At 49.9% G+C, this 22,823-nt stretch overlaps 2 protein-coding genes across 2 annotated transcripts in view; one reads left to right on the top strand and one right to left on the bottom strand.

Moving 5' to 3' along the window:
• LOC134507016 (ATP-dependent RNA helicase DDX19B) overlaps positions 1–22,823 on the top strand; it is a 445,506-nt gene that overhangs the window by 369,730 nt on the left and 52,953 nt on the right. The gene's annotated exons all lie outside the window — the stretch shown is intronic.
• Positions 4,685–10,992, bottom strand: LOC134507207 (arylacetamide deacetylase-like 4). The gene is made up of 4 exons (XM_063317702.1): positions 10,819–10,992; positions 9,658–9,874; positions 7,664–7,727; positions 4,685–5,626 (listed from the first exon to the last, which is right to left on the bottom strand). Exons 1-4 carry the CDS (start codon positions 10,990–10,992, stop codon positions 4,846–4,848), a joined length of 1,236 nt encoding a protein of 411 aa, XP_063173772.1. The 3' UTR covers positions 4,685–4,845.

The raw sequence follows: 22,823 nt of genomic DNA, 5'->3' as shown, positions 1-22,823 counted from the left end.
CAGAAAGGTGGAAGGAAGGTGCTCTCTCGTTCAGAAGGGTTGCCTGGGTTGGCTCTCATGGTCCCCAGCCAACAGAAGGATTAGCTTCAGCAAGAAACGCAGGTTAGGAACAGCTTTGCTAGGTTTCCCCTTTTCAGCCTTGTTACCTTGATCTGATGGCAGATGGGTTGTTTTTGGAAATGTTTTCTCTGTGTGTGTGTGTGTTTGTGCGCGCGCGCGCGCACAGGGGTAGGGGATTTTGGGGAACACTCACAAATGGGGTGCAGGATCCCTGCTTTTGATTCTGGAGCAGAGGGGCTGGGTACGTCAGCCTCCTGCCTTTCCTTGTTCTGTCCTCCCAGAAGGAAGGCATGGTGGTGGGGGGGGGGGGGGGTTGTCTCTCCCAGAAGAGGCATCCGGGAGAATTCAGAAAGAGGAATATGTCTGACGGGGTGGCGGGGAGCAGCACCGGCACCCTGCACGTGCACCCTCTGTAAAGCTCCAATTGAATTTCTGCACTTTCCTCAGAATGAGGTGGAAAAATAGAAGCCTCCTCTTTCCAGGGGAAGGAACTTCTGGGGCGCTGGAATTGTTCAAAATGTGTTTGTTAGGATTTCCAGGAAGTGGAGGCGAAAGGGGCCCGCTCCCCGCAAACCTTTCCAAAGAGCCCTGTCCGGAGATGCCGGGGGGGGGGCTGGGGACCACCCCACGGTGACTCAGCCTCCTCCCCAGACCTCCCAGGGTGGCTCTCCAGGGGCAGCGCCCGCCTTTCCCCGGCCAGCCGCTTCCCCTTGGGGGGCTGGAGAGGACGCGCCTCCTTTCAGGCCGAGCGAGGGCGCCCCGGTTCCTCGGCCAGAGGGGCTTTATTCCTGCGCAAAGGAGCAAACAGACGGAGCAGACTGAAAGCATTTTGGCGTCTGACATTGGATGGGAAAACCAGGAGGAGAGCAGAGATGGAATTCTTGCTGTCGGCCCAATTAAGGCAATGCTTTTATTGAGCCAGGGAAGGTTTTCCAGAAAGACAAGCTTTTGAGGTCCCAGGAATTTTAGGAGACAAGGGAGGGAAAAAACAGATGGCTGGATTTTTAGCTAGCCCTGAGCAAAGGAATTCCCTTGCATTTATTTCCTATGGACTCTCGTTCCATTTGCGGAAAGATCTAGGTAATTTACCTGGAGTGGTGTTCCCTTACTCTGTGGAAAGGTGGCTGGGGCGCGTATGGGAATGGGTGGCCCGTCTTCCAGTGAAGGGTGGGGAGCTCCAGAGGCCGGCCAGTTCCTGGAGGACTCTCCAGCACGGGGAGGCCAAAGTACCTGGCCCAGGCCAACAGCAGGTCAGAAAGAGCGTGGTTTGCCCTGCTGGCATTTTGCAAGCCCTGAGACCTGAAGGCCTCTTGGGCATCTGGAGGTCGAGGGAGCCGGCAGTATGATTTTTCTCAACCTGGCTGCGGTTGCGTTCCCCGAGTTGCATTGTCCTTGGGCGCCATTGTGCTGCTGCTGCTGCTGCTGCTCTTAACTGCTCCTGCTTTGGTTATTTACTGATTTTAATCCTGTGTTTGCCACCCAGAGTCACAAGAGCTGGATAAATAAACAAGGAAGCTCCTGTCGTGATTGCGCAAACAGTACAGTTCCCCTCCATCCTTTCCTGAGGTGGCCGTGATCCAAATGTTGGTATCGCTGTGGGGTATCTCAGGTGCTCCGGCACAAGCTCTGGTGGCCACAGCGGCAGAGCAGGGACGGGCCGCTGACCAGACAGGCCATTTCACTGTGCGCGGGGTTAACCGCGTGTCCACGGAGAGACTGGAGAGCAAAACAGGCCACTCGGATCCCTGTGGAATTGTCTGTTTCTCTCCGTGAGGTCCTGAAAAGGCAGTCTCTGCTGCCAGCAGGGCGGTTCAGGACACCTGTTTTCTCACAGACCGTCTCCCAGGTTACTCACTGCAGAGACAGGCCATAATCATTTGATGCTCGCAAGGGATGCGGACTGGCTGGGCACAGAGCCACGCCCCGGTCTGGGTAATTACAAGGCTCAGAAGGCCTCAGATGCCTCTCACATTTCTGCCGCTGCACCGCGTGGCCTCTTGGTGTCCCCGAGGGTGAGGGCCTCACTGGGCATGGCCTCCTCAGCGGTCCCCTTGCTAACCGCCACTCCTGCACGGCGCTGGGCCTGCCGAGGGAACTCCTGGCTGGACAGATGAAGTGAAAGGGCTGCCAGGCTGTGCAGCTGAAGGCAAGACGCTGCCCTGCTTGGTGGGTCTGTGGGAAGGGGCGCTTTCCATGCATCGCCCCTCGAAGGCTGGCCTTAATTTTTGCCGTTTGGGCGTGCCACTTGACGGAACTCATGCAGACACATGTTGTTGCTTATTTGTTCAGTTGCTTCCGACTCTGCGCAACTTCGTGGACCAGCCCACGCCAGAGCTTCCTGTGGGTTGTCGCCACCCCCAGCTCCCTCCCCCCCCAGGTTGAGTCCGTCACCTCTAGAAGGGAGGTGGGAGCTCCTCGGAGCGGGGGGGGGTGTCATTTGCAGGGCCTCAACTGGGGGGGGGGCAAGCGGGGCATGTGCCCTGGGCGCCGCGCTGGGGTGTGTGTGCCAAAATGGGCGTGGAATCCATGTTTGCCCCGGGTGACACAGACCCTAGTTGCGGCCCTGGACATTTGCACAACTTCTGTCACTGTTGAGGACCTCAGCCTTGAGAAGTGGCTGGAGGAGCCCTCCTCCTGGAACCATTCAGAGAACCCGTTCACAGATTTGGTGGAGGACGTCCAGAGGGCATTTGTGCCCAGCTGTAGTGTGGAGATCTTCCCAAGGCAAAGGAAGATCCACAGAGCAGTAAGAGGGAAGGGAAGGCTCCAAGCTTTGCGTGGAAAAGGGGAACCTGACCCTGAAGCCCCTTCCCCAAGCAGCGTGTGGCTTCCGCCCTTGTCTGGGGCCGGGGGGGGGTTCAGCTTTCTGGCAAAGCAGCTCCCGAGGCCGAAGGGCTCGGAACTGCCCGGCGGGGCCTACTGCGGGCTCGGGGCGCTTGGTCGCCGAAGGGCGGTCAGGAGGCGGGGCCGGGCGCTGCTTTCGCCCCTTTGTTCGCTCAAGGCAGCTCTTAGGAACCTGCTGGATCCTGACCTCCCGAGTGGGCCACCATGGCGGGGCGGGGGGCGAGAGGGACCTCCCAAACCCGGTGCCCACCCGGGCCGCCCTCCGCTGCCCCGCCGGCGCCTTCTCCGACTCGCCCGACTCGCGGAAGGCTCACTGGCCGCCGCAGCCGCAGCCGCGGGCGTGGCCCGGCCGCTGGGGGCTTCGGCCGGGGCGGCCGGGCGGCGAGGGCTTTCCGCGCCCGGCCCGGGCGGCCCCGAGTCCCCGGCAGAGCGGGCGCCTCCCAGGCGGCAAAGCCGCGGCAGGCGTGCCCGGAGGCGCGCCGGCGTCCCCGCTCCAAGCCGGCTCTTTGGCAAGCCGGAGGTGGGCGGCGCCGGGCAGGGGAGCTGATGGACGGGCAGAGGTAACCCTGGCCCCGGCCCCGGCCCCGGCCCCGCCGGCCCAGCTCCCCTCCTCAGCCTGCCACTGCCCGCCGAGACTCGTCTCCCCCTCCCGGGCCGCCTCTGCCCTCCGTATGCGGCCAAACGCCCTCAAGGGGAGCCTTGCCCCACCTGCTGCCCCGCCCCTTTGCATCCTGTCCACGGAAGTGGCCACGACAGAGTTGCTTCATGTGTCTGTAACCGAGGAATCGCCTTCTACAAAATACAGGATGTGGAAGTTGTGTTCGGCGTGCTTGTCTTCCAACATAGGTACGTACATGATATGATATATGATATGATATGATATATGATATGATTAATATAATATAATAATAATAATAATAATAATAATAATATAATATAATATATATGCGTGCGGCTGGGCCCACAATCCAGATCAAGCCCATCATGTCACAGTGGAGCGAAGAGAAGGCACGCCATCTGGTTTCTCCTTTTGCCAAAGAGGCCTCAAGGGACCTCCTTGCCGGGCTGCTCGGGCGCTTTTTGGACATTGCCCTGAACAGGCGTGGAGCCTGGCCTTAAGGGGCAGACCAGAAGGGCAGCTCAGTGGCCGGCCGGTTCTTCACCTGGATACCCCCGTTCCTCCCGGAGCTGCTAGTTCAGCCCCTTCCGCACCTCCTCCTGATCACCGCTGATTTTCTTAAAACTTTGAGGCAAGATGGTGTGAAAACCGGGACGGCAGCTAAACAAGGTCCTTGTAAGCAGAGACACCCTTCCCCTGATACTGGTGTCAAACACCCAGGACAGTGCCCCAAATGTATGGTCCCGTCCATGCACAGGTCTTGGCCATGCCTGCTTGGCATCTTTGCCCCTGCCTTTAATGCCCTGCACAGTGTAGTTGTGTAGCCCCTTACTACAGGATGCTGGGTCTTCAGCATCCTGGTTTTTAATAGGTTTTTTTTTTTGAATAATAAGTTTTATTAGGTTTCAAGAGAAGAAAAGCATCCTGGCTTGACACGGTCCATGTTGCTCCCCAGTGAAAGGGCTGCCTCGCCCCTCCTGCCCAGGTCACGGGAAGAGGACCCCTTGTGGCCATCCTCTGTGGGACAGAAGCACCATCAGAGTTGGGACCCCTGGCAGGTGGACAGCCGGTCTGCACGCAGAGCCTTCAGGAGGGCTAAACGCGGTCCGAGTAAAGCTCACCGTCTTCATGAGCTCTGCGGGGCCGGAGAGCCAGGGCGATCTTAAGAGCGGCATTAGGATGGGGAAGACCAGGCCTCGGCGTTCATTGACCGAAACGTACCTGGTTTTTCTTAAGGGGAGCACAAGCCTGGGCTACTTAATTCTCTGCATTTCAGAAGGAAAATGAAAAGGTTATGCCCCCCTCGTGGGTTCATGTTGGCCTCACAAGCGTCTGATAAAATTGCAGACGTCATGCACAACTCTTCTGGCCGAAGGGAAGGACAGCAAGCAATAGCCAAAAGCGATGGCTATGCCGTGGACGCCGTTTTCTACGTGGCTCCAGGTTACTGGCACGTGGTTGTCCCTCAGCCGTTTCAAGTAAAGCAGCCCGTCGTCCCGAAGGATGTCGAACTCGCAGGTCAAAAGGAACGTCTGAGGCAGCTTGCAGACAATAGCGTCTTCGGCAAACAGGGGTGAAAAGGTCTCGGTGAGGGCTTCTTTTACACCTTCGTACAGCTGAGGGTTAAAGTTACACAAGGAGGGGTCTTGTGGTTTGTAGCCTCTCGCTTTGAACTGGTCGGGGATGTTGCTGGCACTCACCCACTTCTGGTACTTCAGCCTGGTGGCCTTGGGAACATGGCTGCCCTCCAGAATGCCGTCGATGAAGGAAGTTGGCTTGTTAAGGTAGCGGCAGCAAAAGTAGGCGACCAGCCTGCGCCATAGGAGGGGAGATCTGCGATTCTGCTGGTAGGACGGCAAGGAGAGGTCCATGGCCTGCAGACCTGGGTAGATCAACACTTGGGCATGGACCTTGGGGAGGTCACTCCGGTTGACCAGTAACTGGCAAACCCGCGTGGCAAAGTTAGCCCCACAGCTGTCTCCAGAAATGACAATACGGGACCTGTCTACGCCGTAATCTCCTGCGTGTTTCATGAGGTAGACCGTAGCCTTCAGACATTCGGCATACTGGTTTGGGAAAGGGTTCTCTGGCCCAAGTCCGTACCTAAAAGGAGCACAACATTGACTTATTATGGATTCTTGAACCAGTGTGGTACATCGACGAGTTCACTCCTTGCTTTCTTTTGTAATTTATTCTTCAAATTTAATTACCGCCCACCTCCCCCAAAAGTTACTGTCTTCTAAGGAATATGTCAGTATGGATCAACACGGTTGGAATAAAAGCGAGTTTAATCCAGGCACTCCTGTACTTAAATAAATAAGCTTTTATAAAAAGCAATGATTCAAGACAGTACCAAGAAATTCAGTACTTTTGTTTTGAAGCAGTCTAATCTAAAAAGGGCTGGGCGATTCCAACTAAAAATATGTCAATTAGCAAATGAACATCATAAAAATGTGTGAGATCATCAAGAATGATGGTAAAAAGATTTGCAGGATGCCCAGTCCCAAGAATATAGTAAGAAATAGGTCTGTAGGCTGGTGTCAGTGAAGTTGTAAGCTAACTTCTGCACTTCCAGCTGGCTAAGCAATTTATATTGCAAGCTGGTGGATATCAGTTTTAAGAGCTCATTAAATTTGGCTTTACTAGTAAACTTACCCATCTTAGTAATTAGCATTTGTTACGCCAGGCGGAATCAAGGCAGGGTCGCTTTGAGTCTTTTTCTCATACGTTCTGCTTTCTCGGGACTGTGTGACCTTCTCTGAAAGACCCCCCACTCTGCTTAACAGCTCACTCATTCCCTCCTCATTCCCGAGGCCAGATCTGCTTTCCTTCACAGTATTTCCTCTGTGGTGTCCCAGGACATCACTGGAGACAGCAGGGAAGACGGACCTTGACGGAGAGACACAAAATCCGTCGCCAGACTCGCAAGATTTGTTTATTATAGCCAATCTCAAGGAAGGTAGTTTTAGCTTTCCTCTGCGGTCGATTTCCTGGCCTGGTCTACCAAGTGGGGCTGGCATCCATCGTGCACGTGTCATTATGTTGCACCACCTCCTGATGATTATGCTTTGGCGCATTAGGGAGATGTCTATCTGAGCCGCTTTCAAATATTTATTTATTTGTTTGTTATTCACATTTCCATCACTGCCCACCTCCCCCTAAAGGGGGACTCTGGGCGGTTTACAATAAAATTCACCTTAAAACCTAACATCCTAAAATCACCAATATTAAAATAATAAAAATATAAATATAAATATATTATCTGTCTGTTGTGGTGGACTTAAACTGTTGTTAATTCCTCTTTGGCCCAGCCACAGATCTCGCATGTCTCCACGGTCACCTTCCTTACTCTCTACGGTTACTCACAGGGAGTACCGGGACTTTTAGCTTACAAGCGATCTGCAACGTAGTGTTGCTGCAACTAAACGACAGACCCTCACTGTGCTGCCTCCTTGTTGGACGTCCGTTCTGCACCAAAGTCGAGGCAGAAGCTCATCTGATGGGGCTGCCAGGAAGGCCCTAAAGCTGCCTAGGGGCACCAGGTGCCAACCGTCTCCCCGTTCTGTCTTCCTCAGACCACGGTTCTGCTTGAAGATAGCAGACCCAGGAAGTGCCCTTCCGTGTAGTAGCAGTTGTTGTGGTTACTGATCGTAAGAGGAGCCTCCAAGCCCAGGTCTCGTTCGGGCTCCAGGAACAGCACCCTCCCTTTGGGCCACCAGTTGCAACCCCCCACGATGAAGCCTGGAGGTGGTGCGGTGCAGAAGAACCTTCCTGAATCATGGCCTTGCGAGTCTCGTTCCTTTCTCTTTCCAAGGGTGGCTTCCTCCTGGGAAGTCCCATCTTTCCTGGTAGAATCGCTTCCCGGCCATTCCTAATCTTGCCCTCTTCCCACCTTTCCACTAAATCCCCAGGGAAGACCTCAGGAGGCGACGCTTACCTTGTTTCTCAGATTTGGGAAGCATTTGTTCACTAAACTATGGCTATCACCACAATGCGAATGTGGTGTGGGATGTGTGTCGAGGAGAGGGGCTGGACAGACCAATCGCTGTCCTTTGGTTGCCAGGGCAAGACTGTCAGCCTCAAACAGAGTTTTAAAATCCCCGCTGCTGCAGATTAGGGGGGCAAGGAGGCGTCACTCACCCAACCGCAACGACAACGGAATCCCCTTCCTTGGCAATGTGGCGCAGGATTCTTTCGTAGGCATCTGAAACGAGCACCAGCAAGTGATAACGGATGAAAGTTCGTTCCTGCAAAGCGGCCTCCCTGGTTCAAACTATGGCACTGGGGGACGGGTCGCTGAAGACAGGCCCTTAATCCAAGGCGGCCATTGGCACTGCCCAGCTGTTCTGTTTGTCCCGTCTCTGCTAAAGTCTGTCCTGCTCTAATGACAGCCCCAGTGGAAAACAGGTGGCTTTCATTGTTCGAACCTCTGTCAAATCATGCTGGATTCCAATTCAAGGTTTGACTCTTTTTTTTTTAAACAGCCTTTTAAACACCAGTAAGCAATTCTCATGCCCTTTTTTCCTACCAGTTCTCTTTGCTTTTGGGATGTTTTTTCAGAGGACAATTTTAGGGGAATTCCCCTGGATGGGAAGCAGGGAGAAAAGCAATCCAAGATTTTAATATAGTTGGGACTGTCTGCTTTCATTCCCAGAAAGACACAAGGATGCTCACTAAATATGGAACTGCATGCTTTGATATGTTTGCCATTTTCAGCTTTTCTGTTGAGTCTGTTTGGTGACCATCTGCCCAGAAAAAGCTCGCTTTGTTTCAATTAGCTGGTTTAAGCGTTCAGACCTACACAGGGCAAAGGAGGAAATATAAATCCAACAGTATGGTTGATTTGATTGATTATGTGAAAGACTGAGAGAGTAAGTGAAGGATTCAAGGCAATATTCTGAAAATTGGAGATACTGAAAATTGGATGGAGCATTATTTAACCGCATCAAGAGGAGCTAGGGAGGGGAGGAAATGGATAGGGAAGAAAAGGAAAGAAGTGGAAGAAACTGGTGCAGGTAGAATAACTGCAGGAAATAAACCACAGGTATGACAAATAACCTCCCTACCGAATGAATAGAAAAGAGACATAAAGAAAGCAGATTTGGAGGCGCTTGGAAGAGAAAGAAAAGAATTACGTGTCACGGGTGTGTCACAGAGGATGCGGAGTTTTGCTAGTGGGAAATGTGGCAGGTTAGGGAAGCACACGGCACACGGCACATGGCTTCTGGAATTGTCTGCCACTCCTCCCCAAAAGCTCCCCTCTGGGTCACGTGGTCAGGAAGAAGTGGGGAGGACGAGAGTGGGGGAGTCAGTGACGTCCCAAGCTGCTGCCCACAGCTCCTCCCAGGGGGACCCATTAAAGACTTTTTTCCCCCTCTGCAGCCCATGGCCGGATCTGACCCATTCTGGAAACGCAGTTTTGATGGAAATAAAGATTGTTTTTGACGCTGGTGAAGAGGCTAAACAAGGCCCCTCCAGCAGAGCGAAAGGAATTAGAAATAAGAACCAGGGGATGATTTGGCGTGAAATTGAAGTATGACAATGCAGGGAGGATTGTTTCTGAGATCTGTAGGGAATAATAACTGAAATTTTAAATGAATGCTATGAAGGTTAATGTCCAAGGAAAAAAATGGTTGAAAAGGGTGTCAAAAACGCCGTGAGAATGTTGAAGAATGCTAAGCTGCAGGTGTGGCTGGTGTAACAAGTGTGGTAAAATATGGATATGGCTTGGTTATGGTGTATAAAGCCTGTGTCCCTGGATAGATATCAGTACCCAAAGCCCATGTTTAGCAAGAGAGATTAATCTCCTACGTTAATCTCTATGTGCATATATCGATATTTGCATATCCACCCTTCTCTTGCTTAAGTTCTTTGTACATAACTATATAGACTAGAATAAAAGTCTTCACCGGAGGTGCTGGTAGCTTCCAAACCAAGGAAGGCAGGAAGGGCAAAGCTTCAAAATGGCCCTTCGAAAGGAGCCAAGCATCCATTTTCCTGGTGCAGGAACAGCATGCCTGGCCCATGTGGGTTGGTGGCTCATCACAAAAATCCAATGCATCATCACCCCGAGTTCCTAACTAGCTCAGCTTAGCTGCCTGAGGTTGGCGTGGCATATGTCTCTCTTCCCTTACCGATGCTTCCTAAAATGCCAGCTCCTCCATGGAAGTAAACTATGGCTTTTCTTTGCGTAGTTGGTGCTGTTTTGGACCAGTAGATCCTCACTGGCACCCCGTCAAATTTCTGGTTCTGAATGACAAGTGACGGATCCCTAGACGGGGGAATTCCATTAGTCAAGATCCGTAAGAGTTCAGGCAAGGTGTACAAGCCCAGCTCCTCTAAAATGATTCCCTGTTAGCCAAAGAACAAAAGAGGAGAAATTAATTTGGGGAGATCATCACAGTCTTTGACCGCAGGGAGTGAGCACTGTTACTCTCCCGGGGGTACCCACAGCAAGCTGTGGTTTCCTCCAAATGAAACGACGGGCATCGGGACGGGACAGCACGGGCTCTGCTCCCTTCGTGCGTGAATGCAACATCGCAGTGCAAACACGAAAGGGGTGGAGTTTGCCTGGCAGCGTTGTGACACGTGTTTTCTCATTTGCCTCCCCGGCTCTCCCTGAAACACGTACCCCAAGTGCCAAAATTACAGTGAGTTAAGATGGGGAAGGTCACAGCTCTGGCAGAGTAGACTTAGTGGGGCATTAAATTTGGCAAATTGGAGTACCCCAGTCCCCAAGTGGTGCCCCTGTCATATTGAAGGGGGCTGACTGGGGGTGATCGGAGCTGACACCTCACGCAGCTGGCGTGCTGCAGGTTGGGGAACTCTCCCTCTTTTACAGTGAGGGAGGATTCTTCCAAATTAAGATTTTTAAAAAAAAAAAAGAAAACCCTTTTAGAAAAGGATCCTCAGCCCATTTTCTCCCAGTTCCATTTATGAAGAAATTGCTCAGATTTTGCTCCCTGGCCTGAACCCAACCAAATTCTCAGCCCTCTGCCCTGAGCAGAGTGGATGGGTCCAGCAGTGCCCAGGGGTGCCCACAATTACCAAGCAGCTGCGAGATGGAGGAAAAGAAGACGAGGGGTGGCCCTCCAAATCTGGACAGACGGGCAAGCTGGTCAGTTTCACTGCTTCCGTTTCCAAGTTTAAGAGGCCCAGAAACCCTCGCCTCCTTTCCGTCCCATCGAGGATGGTGCTCATGAATTCGGGCAAGTTCTCATCTTTTCAGAAAAGAACAAATCGGCGCAATTCCTCTCGCCTGAGTTCATGAAAAGAGGGCAGAAGGAAGACCTTACCAAAATTAATCCCGAGATTAAGAGAGTCTGGCAGAAGCGGAGTTTCATGGGCTGGTCGATCCCAGGAGGTACCGCAGTTTGGGCGAACTGGATGACAACCGAAAGCAGAAACACGGCTGGGTATGCAGCGCCCGCAACGAGGAGTCGGGCAGATTTTTTCCACCAGGACACCATGGCACGTTTCCTGGGCAGAAGGAGGTGGCAGAGGACGCCTCTCTTGCTCTGCCAAGCTGACCGGGGAGGCTGTGAGGAGCCCAGTGGTTGATCCGTGGAAAAATAGATGGCCTGTCCCTGATAAGGGAAGGTCTGCATTCTCTTCCCCGATCCCGCCCACTGTGGAAACACCCACAGGAAGGCCACGGGAGGGAGGAATCAGGGAGATGCGATGGCAAGCAGCACCCAATGCATCCTTCTCCTACAAGACAGGCTATCCGATTGGAAAATGCCTCTAGAAAGCGGGGCAGAAGTCTGAAGAGGCAGAGCTCCCAGCACCTTGATCCCACAGGCTTTCGCTGTGGGGTGAAGTGCTTTCAGCAGATCTGCCATCCGCTGGGCACTGAGGTCCTACCTGAGCACTGTAAAGGCTTAATCCCCCACACCCTGCAGATTTCTAAATCGATCTCTGTGTCCTGTAGCTGCCTCCTCGTAGTTTCTGGCTGGTGCTGTGCTGGAGAGAGTCACCTGACTGTGGTTTGTATATGGAGGTTATTTTGGCCATGAGCCATGGCCATCTCCCCCCTCCCAAGGGGACGTGAAGAGCCCCCGGTTCAAGGGTAGGTGGGTGAGCATAACCCCTGCAGGGATCCAGGCTGGAACAAAAGTGCCAGTGAGCTCAGACGACAACAAAGGGCAAGGCCTTTGTTCACGCTCTCTCATGCCTTGGCAGGGATGGAGGTCACACACCAGTGGCCAGGTGAGATACCAGCCTCATTTGCAAGGCCGGGAAGCAGTGAGCAATCGGATGTCATTAGTAGATCCAACTATCTTGATCATGCTAATAGGACATGCCAGTCGTGTGGGTAGATAAATCAGATAAATGAAACCAGGGGACCTTCATTTCTTGTGAGCATTGCCAGAGCCATAAGATATAATGGGGTGTGCAACTCTTGGGTAGAATGCAGAGCAAAGGTGGGCAGGAGAAAAATAAAATTGGGTTTAATATAAAGTTATGCTCAATTTAGTAAGTTAGATGCAGTTAGTATGCCAGCTTTCCTCGTCTGTTAATCAACGTTTATCGAGGACTTCCAGTGAAGGTGCCAGAACCGCAGACCCGCTCTCCTCGGCTGAGGGCCTCCGGTGCACCGTTGTCTGGGAAGAAAATTCAGATGCAGGAATTTTGACCTGCAATATGGAGGCCTTCCAGGAGGAACGCCAAAGGGAGGCTTTTGGTGAAGAATAAACTGCTCTCTTTCAGAAGCGGGCCTGAAGAAACTAATATTTATGGCTCAGAACACGGGAAGTCATCACTGAAAAACGGGAGGTCCAGCAGCAGCCACACCTCCTTCCTTGTCGCTTGCTGTTGTCAATCTCCTAACACTGCACTGGAATCACATGTCTTTCCCCCAGATTAATTTAATCTTTTCTTCCGTTCTCAGCCAGGTTAGCCTCGCAGCCTTCCCACAAATGTCATGGTTTAATTAATTGCCAATTATAATTAAGTACTCAACAAACCTTTGTCCAGTGTTCGTGGGCAATCTGGATTTTTTAAGTCTCAGGATGCATTTATTCCTACAAAAGTGTAGTCTCAGATTATAGAAAATGAAGTCCTGCGTGAGGAGCAACTACCGATCGTATTCCATGGCAGACTCTTGCCACTTGTCCTGGTTTTCCTTCCTCCAGAGAGTCTTGGGAACACAAGTCTTCGGGTTCCTGTTCCCAGTAGCTGGATATGCAGGTTTCACTTTCTAAAAAGTCTTGATCTGTCTCAAAATTGGGCTAATCCCGCCTGGCACTCTTCTAACAGACAGTCACGGCCTCACCCAGGGAACAAGAAGCCATCTATGTTGTGGGGAACCATCCTTGTTTATTGTTTCATTTATACCACACCGGTTAATTTTAAAAAATCCATAACACAAACTCAACTCTCCCCCCCAGACAGACCCATAACATCCATCCTATGAAATAACACTCCTAAACTCTGTGAGCGACAGGGACATCAGAATGAGCCCGCCCCAGCAAATGGCTCCTCCAGAGGGGCAGGAGAGGCCCTGAGAGGCCTGCCCGAGCCTCCTCAGAAGAAGAAGGAAGGAAGGAAGGAAGGAAGGAAGGGCTGAGAGTCCCCTCTGGTGGGGGGATGCAGGGCCGGTGGACGCTGCTTGAAGGAAGTGCTTTCTGCGGTAACAGTAAACGGAGCCCTTTGGGGTCCCTTTTTTGGGTTAAGACCAGGGATTTGAATTGTAGTTGGACTCCTGCGGGCAGGCAGCATGGCACCCCCAGGCCCCAGGGCTCTCTTGCCAAAGCGCCTCAGCTCTGCTGCCCTCTGGGCCAGCGGCAGTCTTGGGGTGGCTTCCAAAGGCAGTGCCCAGGAAAGCCCGTCTCTTTCTGCCCAGGAGAAATCTGGTCACGGAGCTTTCGGTCACAACCAGACCCAGGTTCGCTGGCAGAGCGATGGCTCAGATGGAAGACGTGATTTTTTTTTTAGTAGCATTTTTAGCCTGTTAATCCCCGTGAGGTGAGGGACGGTCCTAATAAAGCTTTCTTCACCAAACCATCTCTCCGGCGCCACATGGCCTCCTTGGCTGCCGTGCTTCCCAGTTTGAGAAGGACCTGCGACAGGGGGCCCTCCCTGAGATTTCTTTCCGTTGGGATTTAGTGGGAATGGGAAGCCCCTGAGAAGTGGGTGGAACAAGGTCTGTGCTTCTCTGTCTGGCCCACAGCCACACGAGACAGTGCCACCCAAAAGCCCCTCACCCTAAACCCACGGTGCTTTCTTTTCTGTAAAGAATAAGAATAAGGATAATACCATTTCCCGTCAAACTGGATTTTGGCCCTCCAGTGCAGAAGAAGAGTTTGACCCAGCAGTAATGATACGGTTCGTATAACCACCAAATGCAAAGCAATTAATCATCGAATATCCTGCAGTCCCTCTTTCATCTGGAGAGGCTGATGTCACAGGGGAATGCGGTAATCTCCCCTGACACCAGCACCCTCCGTGAGAAGGTGTTTGTCTGAATGGATGACTCAGGCACCTGTGGTGATCGATTAGGCCACCCTGCTGGCCAGTCACTGGCTACCTCATCTGGCAGTCACGTGACTGATTTTTTAAAAACTCCGATTACTCAGGAGACTAATATTCTTCCCAGTCCTGTGTCCTCTTGTCTTTCCACTACTTCTTTATGGTCAGCTGAGAAAAACTTGGGTTGCTTGCTTTCTCAGTGCGGTTTAACTCTCTCCCCTTAGCTTTTGATTCCAGATGCTGAGAGCTGCGGGCTCTTTGCTCACCCGCCTGTTTGCTGAACGCCTTGGTTTATTCCCACTGTTTTGTTTGCAGGAAGGATGAATATATTTTAAATATAATGACCCTCATTAGCAATAATCCAGAGCAATATGAGCTTTTCTAACATTAACGTGTAAGCCTTTGCTCTCTATATAACTATTTCTTAATGTGACTTTAGCCTATTAGGAGTTTATCAGTTACAGAACACGTTTTGCACGCCATAAAACTTCCCCATGTCTTCCGAAGTCATGCATATTTCATTTCTAATGTTTGACAGATAATACTATTTTCTTCTTAAAGAGAGCCAGTTTGGTCTCATGGTTAAGGCGCCGGGCTAGAAACCAGGAGACTGTGAGTTCTAGTCCCGCCTTGGGCCTGAAAGCGGCTGGGCGACCCTGGGCCAGTCGCTCTGTCTCAGTCCAGCCCACCTCGCAGGGCTGTTGTTGTGGGGAAAATAGGAGGAGGAAGGAGTATTTGGTATCTTCGCCGCCTTGAGTTATTTATAAAAAAAAATAAAGGGGTAGAAAATAAAATAAAATAATTCAAATTATTTTCAATAATTATTCAAATTTCTATTGCCGCCCGTCTCCCCCCAAAAAGGGGGACTCTTATAAGAAATAAATAAATATACATATAAAATCCAAATGCCTCAGAACAACCGCTGAAACGAGCGTTATCAATAAATTGAAAGCAGCGCATACATAGCAACCGGCACATGGTTCAAATTCCCCCAGAGGCTGTGTTGCCACTGCCAGAGGAAGCGGGGTCCCAGCATCGCAACCCCAAAGTCTGGGGGAAGAACCAGGTCTTGATGGCCTTCTGGAAAACGAGGAGGGGAGGCCATTCGGTCTCTGGGGAATGTTGCCCCCTAGAAGCGGGTGGGAGTGGAGAGTTCGCCTCCAAACAGAGCTCTCACAGCCAATGGGACCAGATGCAGCGTCCCTTTGCTCTGGGAGTGTCCTCTCCAGGGCCACAGAAGCAGGACACCGAGGACTGGAAATGTGGGTGTCTGCCTGAGCACCTTCTGCTGCCGAGCCGTGGCCAGATTGCTGTCCGCAAGAGGGTGGCGGGTTGTCCCTGACTGGGGAGTTGGCACCTGGGGAAGTGACCCCCTTCCCAGGCAGGCAGCTGCCAATTCACACGGAACAGCCTTCTTCCTTCATTGCAGACCCCCCCTTCCACCCCGTCTGAGACCCCCCTCTCTTCAATTCCCCCCATGTCCCATGGAATGTAACCCAGGAGCCCCCACGCTTTGACAGGCCGTTCTGGGACTCAGCATCACAGGAGGGCCCTTCCTGGAGGAGGACCCGGGTGAAAGGCCCGCTTTGGAGAATGGGGAAGACTTGTCCCTGCCTGTCTCCCACCTGAATTAAGGCAGGTCAGCAGGATTAGAGGGCAGGATTAGACTCAGGCTTTTTAATGACACGTTTGCAATATATCCCCCCTACCTGCGGCTGACTTCCGAGAAGCCGTGCTTCCTCCCCATACTCCTGTTTCTGTTTCGTGTGAACCGAGTGTGAGAAGCACACTGGTTCCTGACCTCTGGGATCTCTGTTGGGTTTGAAACCACTTGCTGAGTCTCTCGTGCGCATTACTGCCCCAGTGGAGTTTCTTAGTTCCTCAGCTCCTGGGCTGCTCTCCGACGTGGGACCCAAATCAACTCATTTGATGTGCACAGAGGGACTGTCCCTGCACGGCGCCTGCCAAACCGCTAAAGGGCAGAGAGTTGGTCAGGTGCGGACGGCCACCTCCCACCGGCTGTGGGGAGGGGGAGATAATTGGACCTGGAACAGCCCCAGGAATGGCCCAGCGAACAGTGAAACTCTCCTGGGGACTCCATTTTTCCCTTTGCTTATTAAGCCTTTAACTCTGTGGTCCATGCAATGGGAGAAGATGGATGGGGGTGAGTAGCCTCCCCCAGCTCTGTGCACAACCAGAGACTTTAAATATTTCTTTCCTGGAAAATGGCAGCGAAGACAGTTTCCTGACCGACTGGCACTCCCTTGCTGTTTGAGCAGGGCATCCTGATCGGGTAGGGATGAGTGATGCCCCATGGTGGTATCCAGCTGGGCCAGCTGCCTTGGGAGAATCCCAGGTTTCTCTGGCAGCTTGCAGTACTTCCTGGATTCACCAGAGGCCTCTCCGGTATAGGAAATAACCAGAGTGACTCCTTGGCTGCCTGGCAGGATGATTTTCCCAGGCAGCCCGTAAGGCCTTGAAATGAGGAACACCATCCCAGTGCATCAAACACACTTTCAAATAAAGTGGCTCAGCAGCAGACAAAAATACACAGGCTGAATGAAAAGTAATGCCTCTATCTCCATAAATTTAGTTTTAATAAATAAATAAATAAAACCAATAAATTTACATAAATAAAATTATAAAAAAATTAATAAAGGAAAGAGGAAATTAGTTCTTTTGTTACCCATATTTATTTCTCTACATAATCACCACCATGTGTGCCACATTTCTGCCAACAATGGGCAAACTACTTAAAGCCATCCTGAAAGTATTAATTACTTTGTCTCTTCAACCAGGTTTTTGCACGGACCAAGCCACTAGGTTACCATGGTAATTGAGTACTTTCTTAAGTATCGGCAGGGTGAAGAGGTCGAACTTAATTGTCCTCAGTTTGGATGTTAAAGCTGCATTGCCTGGGGGAGGAACTTGCCTGGACTTGTTTTTAGTTTCGCTTTTGTAGCCTGCCAGCCCAGTTGCAGCTCAGTCCTCTCTGAGCGTGTGTGAATGCACAGCTTGTAAATATGTTTTTGTGCTTTCTGTAAATGAATTTATTTTTATAGAAATGCCTGGTGTGTGATTTTTCTGATCTCTCAGGCCAAACGCTTTCTAGCACTCCGACAGATAGCAGTGACAAGTTCAAGGAAATCCATGTGAATAACACCATCTGTGCCCCCAAAAACTGTACAGGTGGTCCTTGGTTAATGATTGCTCGTTCAGTGACCATTCAAAGTTAAGACAGTGTGGCACTTTACAACCGCATCACTTAGCAAAGGAAATTCTGGTCACAATTACTGTAGTTAAGTAAGGATTACAGGTAACCACAAATATTCCTGCTGAAGCCTGGGTTTTGAATTTGTTGTTTCCCACAGCAAGCTTTGTGATTATATTCTGTGGACTGACACTTCATTTTTTTTTAGAATATTTTATTGACCAAGTATGATTAGACATACAAGGAATTTGACTTTGGTGCAAGAGCTCTCAATATATTTACATAACATCAAAAATAAACAATAGTAAAGTAATAATGTTATTTACTAAAACTATACACTAAAGAAAAAAAATTGAAAGAAAATACTACTATGGCTATTAACTAACACACACTCATATTTAAAGGGAGAATTAAGGGACAATATACTGCATCTGTTGTCTAACATATGTTCACATTTAACAGAGCATTTGTTGTTTATTCGTTCAGTCGCTTCCGACTCTTTGTGACTTCATGGACCAGCCCACGCCAGAGCTTCCTGTCGGTCGTCAACACCCCCAGCTCCCCCAGGGATGAGTCCGTCACCTCTAGAATATCATCCATCCACCTTGCCCTTGGTCGGCCCCTCCTCCTTTTGCCCTCCTCTCTCCCCAGCATCAGCACCTTCTCCAGGGTGTCCTGTCTTCTCATGATGTGGCCAAAGTATTTCAGTTTGGCCTTTAATATCGTTCCCTCAAATGAGGGCTTTATTTCCTGGAGTATGGACTGGTTTGATCTTCTTGCAGTCCAAGGCACTCTCAGGATTTTCCTCCAACACCACAGTTCAAAAGCATCGATCTTCCTTCTCTCAGCCTTCCTTATGGTCCAGCTCTCGCAGCCATATGTTACTACGGGGAACACCATTGCTTTAACTATGCGGGCCTTTGTTGTCAGTGGGATGTCTCTGCTCTTAACTATTTTTTCGAGATTGGTCATTGTTCTTCTCCCAAGGATTAAGCGTCTTCTGATTTCCTGACTGCAGTCAGCATCTGCAGTAATCTTCGCACCTAGAAATACAAAGCCTTTCACTGCTTCTACATTTTCTCCCTCTATTTGCCAGTTATCAATCAAGCTGGTTGCCATCCTTAGAACATCGGATTCGCTGTTCACCACCAGCACCGTCGGCCGCTAGCCGTCCTTTCGGCTTTGAGCTAGCTGCGTCATCACGCCTGGGGCTAGTTGAACTCATCCTCTGTTCCTCCCCAGTAGCATTTTGACCATCTTCCGACCTGGGAGTCTCATCTTCCAATGGTATACCGGCATATCTCTGGTTGTGCTGAAGGACACTTAAATTTGACTAAGTAATACAGAATGGAGCAAAATACATTAACATTGGACATATTGAGGGATATTTGTGAACAATGGACTCAGAAGTTAATTTTAAGAGTTCCTGCCTCTATAGATAGATTGTGTTTAACAGATGTTATGTAAGAGGAACAGGTTTTACCAGACAAGACTGAGATTGATCTGAAAGTAGATTTGAAAATGACAGGCCAAAAGAATGACATGGAAAAAGATGCTACACTGGATGTACAAATAAAACTGGCTGATGTCTTAATAATTAAAAGGGATATACAAATAACAAACCAGAAGAGTGAGCTGGATAACTTGCCTATATCGGAGCTACAAAAGAGACCTGTTAAAGTTTTGAAGGATTTTGTGAGAAGGGACAAAGAAACAATAAAAAGAAATCAAGTTCTAGGACATTATTTGAAAGGACTAAAGATCAAGATTGTTAAAAGTAAAAGGAAGGAATATAAAGTTGGTTTATTTGATCAAGTTGAAATAGATATGTTATCTCCGGTAACCCTCCAATGGGAGGAGATGGGCGGTGACAGATTTGATAAACCAACCAACCAGCCAACCCTTAATGGACTTTTGCTGACCAGGACTGAACGATGAGACTTTAAGGATTTATTTAAAGATAAGAGATAAGATATGGGAAAAAGGGATCATTTGTTGCATTTTAAGAGCAGGTGATAATTTACTAAAATTGTTTATACTTGTGATGAAGGGGGAAAGTCATTTCTTTATATATTTCTTTTCTTTTTCTTTACTATATTTTCTTTCTTTCTTTTCTGTTTTTCTGTTTTTCTTCTTTTCTGCACTTTCTATTTTTTCTTTTTATTCTTTTAAGTTTGTATTAATCTTTATCTTTTTAACTGTAATGTTTAATAACATCATTATTAAAAAAAAATTCATTCTCTTAGTGTGATAATAGCTGCTGGCAATTTTCAGCTTTTGAAGCCTTCCTCTCTGCTGTCAACGTGTGAGGAACCCATCTCACACAAGCCTTCCGATAGAGAAGGACATCAATGCTCTGGCCCACACATTCCTGTGGAATGCTGAGATGAAGGAGCAGTTTTCCTTTAAGGGATCTGCTGATTGATCTTAATCAGTTCTTCAGCCTTCCTCATGTGAAATGCCAGCTTAGAAGGGGAAGGGCCAGCTCTCTTTTGTGTTCCATCCTGGGAGAGGCGGTTTCTCTTCTTTCCAGACTGACTTCGGCCAGGTAAATCCTTGATTGTATCCCTTTATGGTTTGATCTGAACTGCTGGGCTTGTCTTCTGGGTCCTGTTACATTCCAGCAGTCCTGTGTGTGGGTGTGGGTGTGCTGGGTTTTTTATGCTTGCCTGAAAGATTAGGTCATTGCCATTGCTTGTCATTGCTCTTCTCCCAAGGAACAATGACAAATCTCAATAAAATAGTCAAGAGCAGAGACATCACACTGACAACAAAGGTCCGCATAGTTAAAGCAATGGTGTTCCCCGTAGTAACATATGGCTGCGAGAGCTGGACCATAAGGAAGGCTGAGCGAAGGAAGATCGATGCTTTTGAACTGGGGTGTTGGAGGAAAATCCTGAGAGTGCCTTGGACTGCAAGAAGATCAAACCAGTCCATCCTCCAGGAAATAAAGCCAGACTGCTCACTTGAGGGAACGATATTAAAGGCAAAACTGAAATACTTTGGCCACATAATGAGAAGACAGGACAGCCTGGAGAAGATGCTGATGCTGGAGAGAGTGGAGGGCAAAAGGAAGAGGGGCCGACCAAGGGCAAGGTGGATGGATGACATTCTGGAGGTGACGGCCCCGTCCCTGGGGGAGCTGGGGGTGTTGACGACCGACAGGAGGCTCTGGCGTGGGCTGGTCCATGAAGCCACGAAGAGTCAGAAGCGACTGAACAACAACGAAAGATTAGGTGCTGAGTTAAAGCCTGCAGGATTCATATTTCCCTCCCTTCCCCCCACCTTCAACTTGCAATCATGTCCTTAATCTTTATAATAAAATATTTAAACCTTCTTCTGGATCTACTGTCCTAATTTTATCAGGGAATTTAATCTGTTGTGCATCTTGGCTGCTCTGCCCAGCTAGAACCCAGGGAGGTTTTCCTCCTGGGCAAAAGGGCAGAGAATTTTCTTGGTAAAGCACAGGATAGCGGCAGTGTCAGGGTCAGGCTCGCTTCGCAATAAGACACGGACTCACTTAATAGGTATTAAGGATTTCCGGTTTATTGGAACGGTAGCTGACAGAACGAAAAACGGGAACGGGGGTGTGGTGGTGAGGCGTCCTGTTTATACCCTCTTGCGGGGTCCCGTGCTCCTCCACCCTTCATTGTCCCCAATCCCTCTTGATGGGCTCCTTGATGGCTGCGTGGGCGTTTTCCCGGTGTCTTCCCTTGTCCTCTCGATTCCGGAGGGTCCTCCAGGGCACCAGGTGCGGCTTATCTCTGCTTATCTGAAGCCCTTCTTTTCAGCTGTATATGAGTCCATGGGTGTGGGTGCTTTGGGTGCTTGTTTTAATCCCTGATTTAATTATCTCCTTCCTCTATTCCTTGATGATCATGATCTACGTTGTGAGGCTCTTTGTGCCTTGCAACGAGGTCATGACAGGCAGGGTCAAACAGGCTTTCCCCAGAAGTCGAGGTAAAATTGTTTCATAACCTTCATACTCTTAATCCAGCTATTATTCAAGGCAGCGTTGTGTGATAAGTGTTGCAATTCGGTACAGCTGGTGCAGCGTGATGTTGGTTTGAGGCTGAGAATGGGGAGGGGAAAGCTGAGAGATTCAGAAAAGATCACCAAGTCCTGGGAAAGAGGACAGGGTGAGAATCAAATGCAAATAACTCTGCCTTGGTTTTGTTGGGCACAAGCTGACAGGCTTTCAGCATCCTGCTGTACCCTCAGAACAATACGGTCACCCTGGAAATCCCAGTGCTTCCTGTTTCTTGATCTTGCTGACCCTGAAAGGCTGGCATGCAGCCGTTGCAAGAAAAGGGCACTGAGAGCATCCCAGGAATCAAAGGAAATCTCTCCTGTACGCTTTGCACATTTTCTTATTTCTTCCTGCCCATTGCAAAGAACGGGTGGTGAGATCCTCTGCTGGGCGTCTGTGAGCCTGTCGCAGTCTTACTGCCCTCTTGCATCACGTTTGATTTCGCCGTTTCATCTCTTTCTCTGTAGAACGGCGGAGTCCTTGGTGCTCTCTGAGCCTGGTTGCTTCCTTGCAGACGTTTCATGGCCAGGCTAGGCAACAGCTTCAGTGCAAAGCGGGAGAGGGCCTTGCTCTCAGCTTAGATACCGTGGCTTGCCCTGCCCGTGTTGGTGGGGCTGTTGTTCTCTCCTTGGGAGTTCCTTGATTGGGCTGTTGTTTGCTGCTGGGTTGATTGCCCGAGTTGATAGTTCCTTGATTAGGGTGTATCGTGCTGTTTGATGGTTCATCTGGTGTTAATCCTAGTGTTGATCTTTGCATATCTGGGTGTTGATTACTGGCAAGGGAGTGTCCTGGTCTTTTGGCTTTTCTTTGGTCTCTTTTGAATGGTATGTAGATGTTTTTTACCTCTGTGTGTCTGTTGATGCCTGCTTGGTCTAGCAGAACTTCTTGCAGGTGGCATAAAATTAAGCTAAGAATTACTGATAATTCGCTTGCATCAAATGGGAAAAAATGGAGTACGGTTGATGGAACATGGATAAATGACTTCAGCAGGAAATTTCATCCCTTTTATTCTTTCCAACCCAAAGAAAGATTGGAAAGAAGTGATTTCTGGCCATCAGCCAGATAACTCTCTCAAAACAGAACCGAACAAGGCCAAATACGGTGATGCTCCCATATATTCTTAAGAGTCGCATCTCTAGCAAAACAAAAACAATAATCCTTACTTGTTTCTGAGATTATATACTGTATATATCTATATCAACATCCTTAATTAAAGGCCACAGCCCCTTAGTCTGCAACCAGCTCTACTAAAAACCATAGTTTTTGTGCCTTCCATGGATCTTCAGCTGGGATCTTAAGCTCATAAGCACAACTTCACCAGTCCTTCAGCACCTCTTGGGTTGTTACTTTGCCCCTTGGTTGGGTGTATGTAGCAGGGACGCGGTGGCGCTGCGGGTTAAACCGCTGAGCTGTCGATCGGAAGGTCGGCGGCTCGAAACCGCGCGGCGGGGTGAGCTCCCGTTGCTCGTCCCAGCTTCTGCACACCAAGCAGTTCGAAAACATGCAAATGTGAGTAGATTAATTGGTACCGCTTCGGCGGGAAGGTAACCGCGTTCCGTGAGTCATGCTGGCCACATGACCCGGAAGTG

Source organism: Candoia aspera, chromosome 18 (genome assembly GCF_035149785.1).
Source record: "Candoia aspera isolate rCanAsp1 chromosome 18, rCanAsp1.hap2, whole genome shotgun sequence".
In the NCBI taxonomy this organism is placed as follows: Eukaryota; Metazoa; Chordata; class Lepidosauria; order Squamata; family Boidae; genus Candoia; species Candoia aspera.
This window is presented reverse-complemented; position numbering and strand designations above follow the sequence as displayed.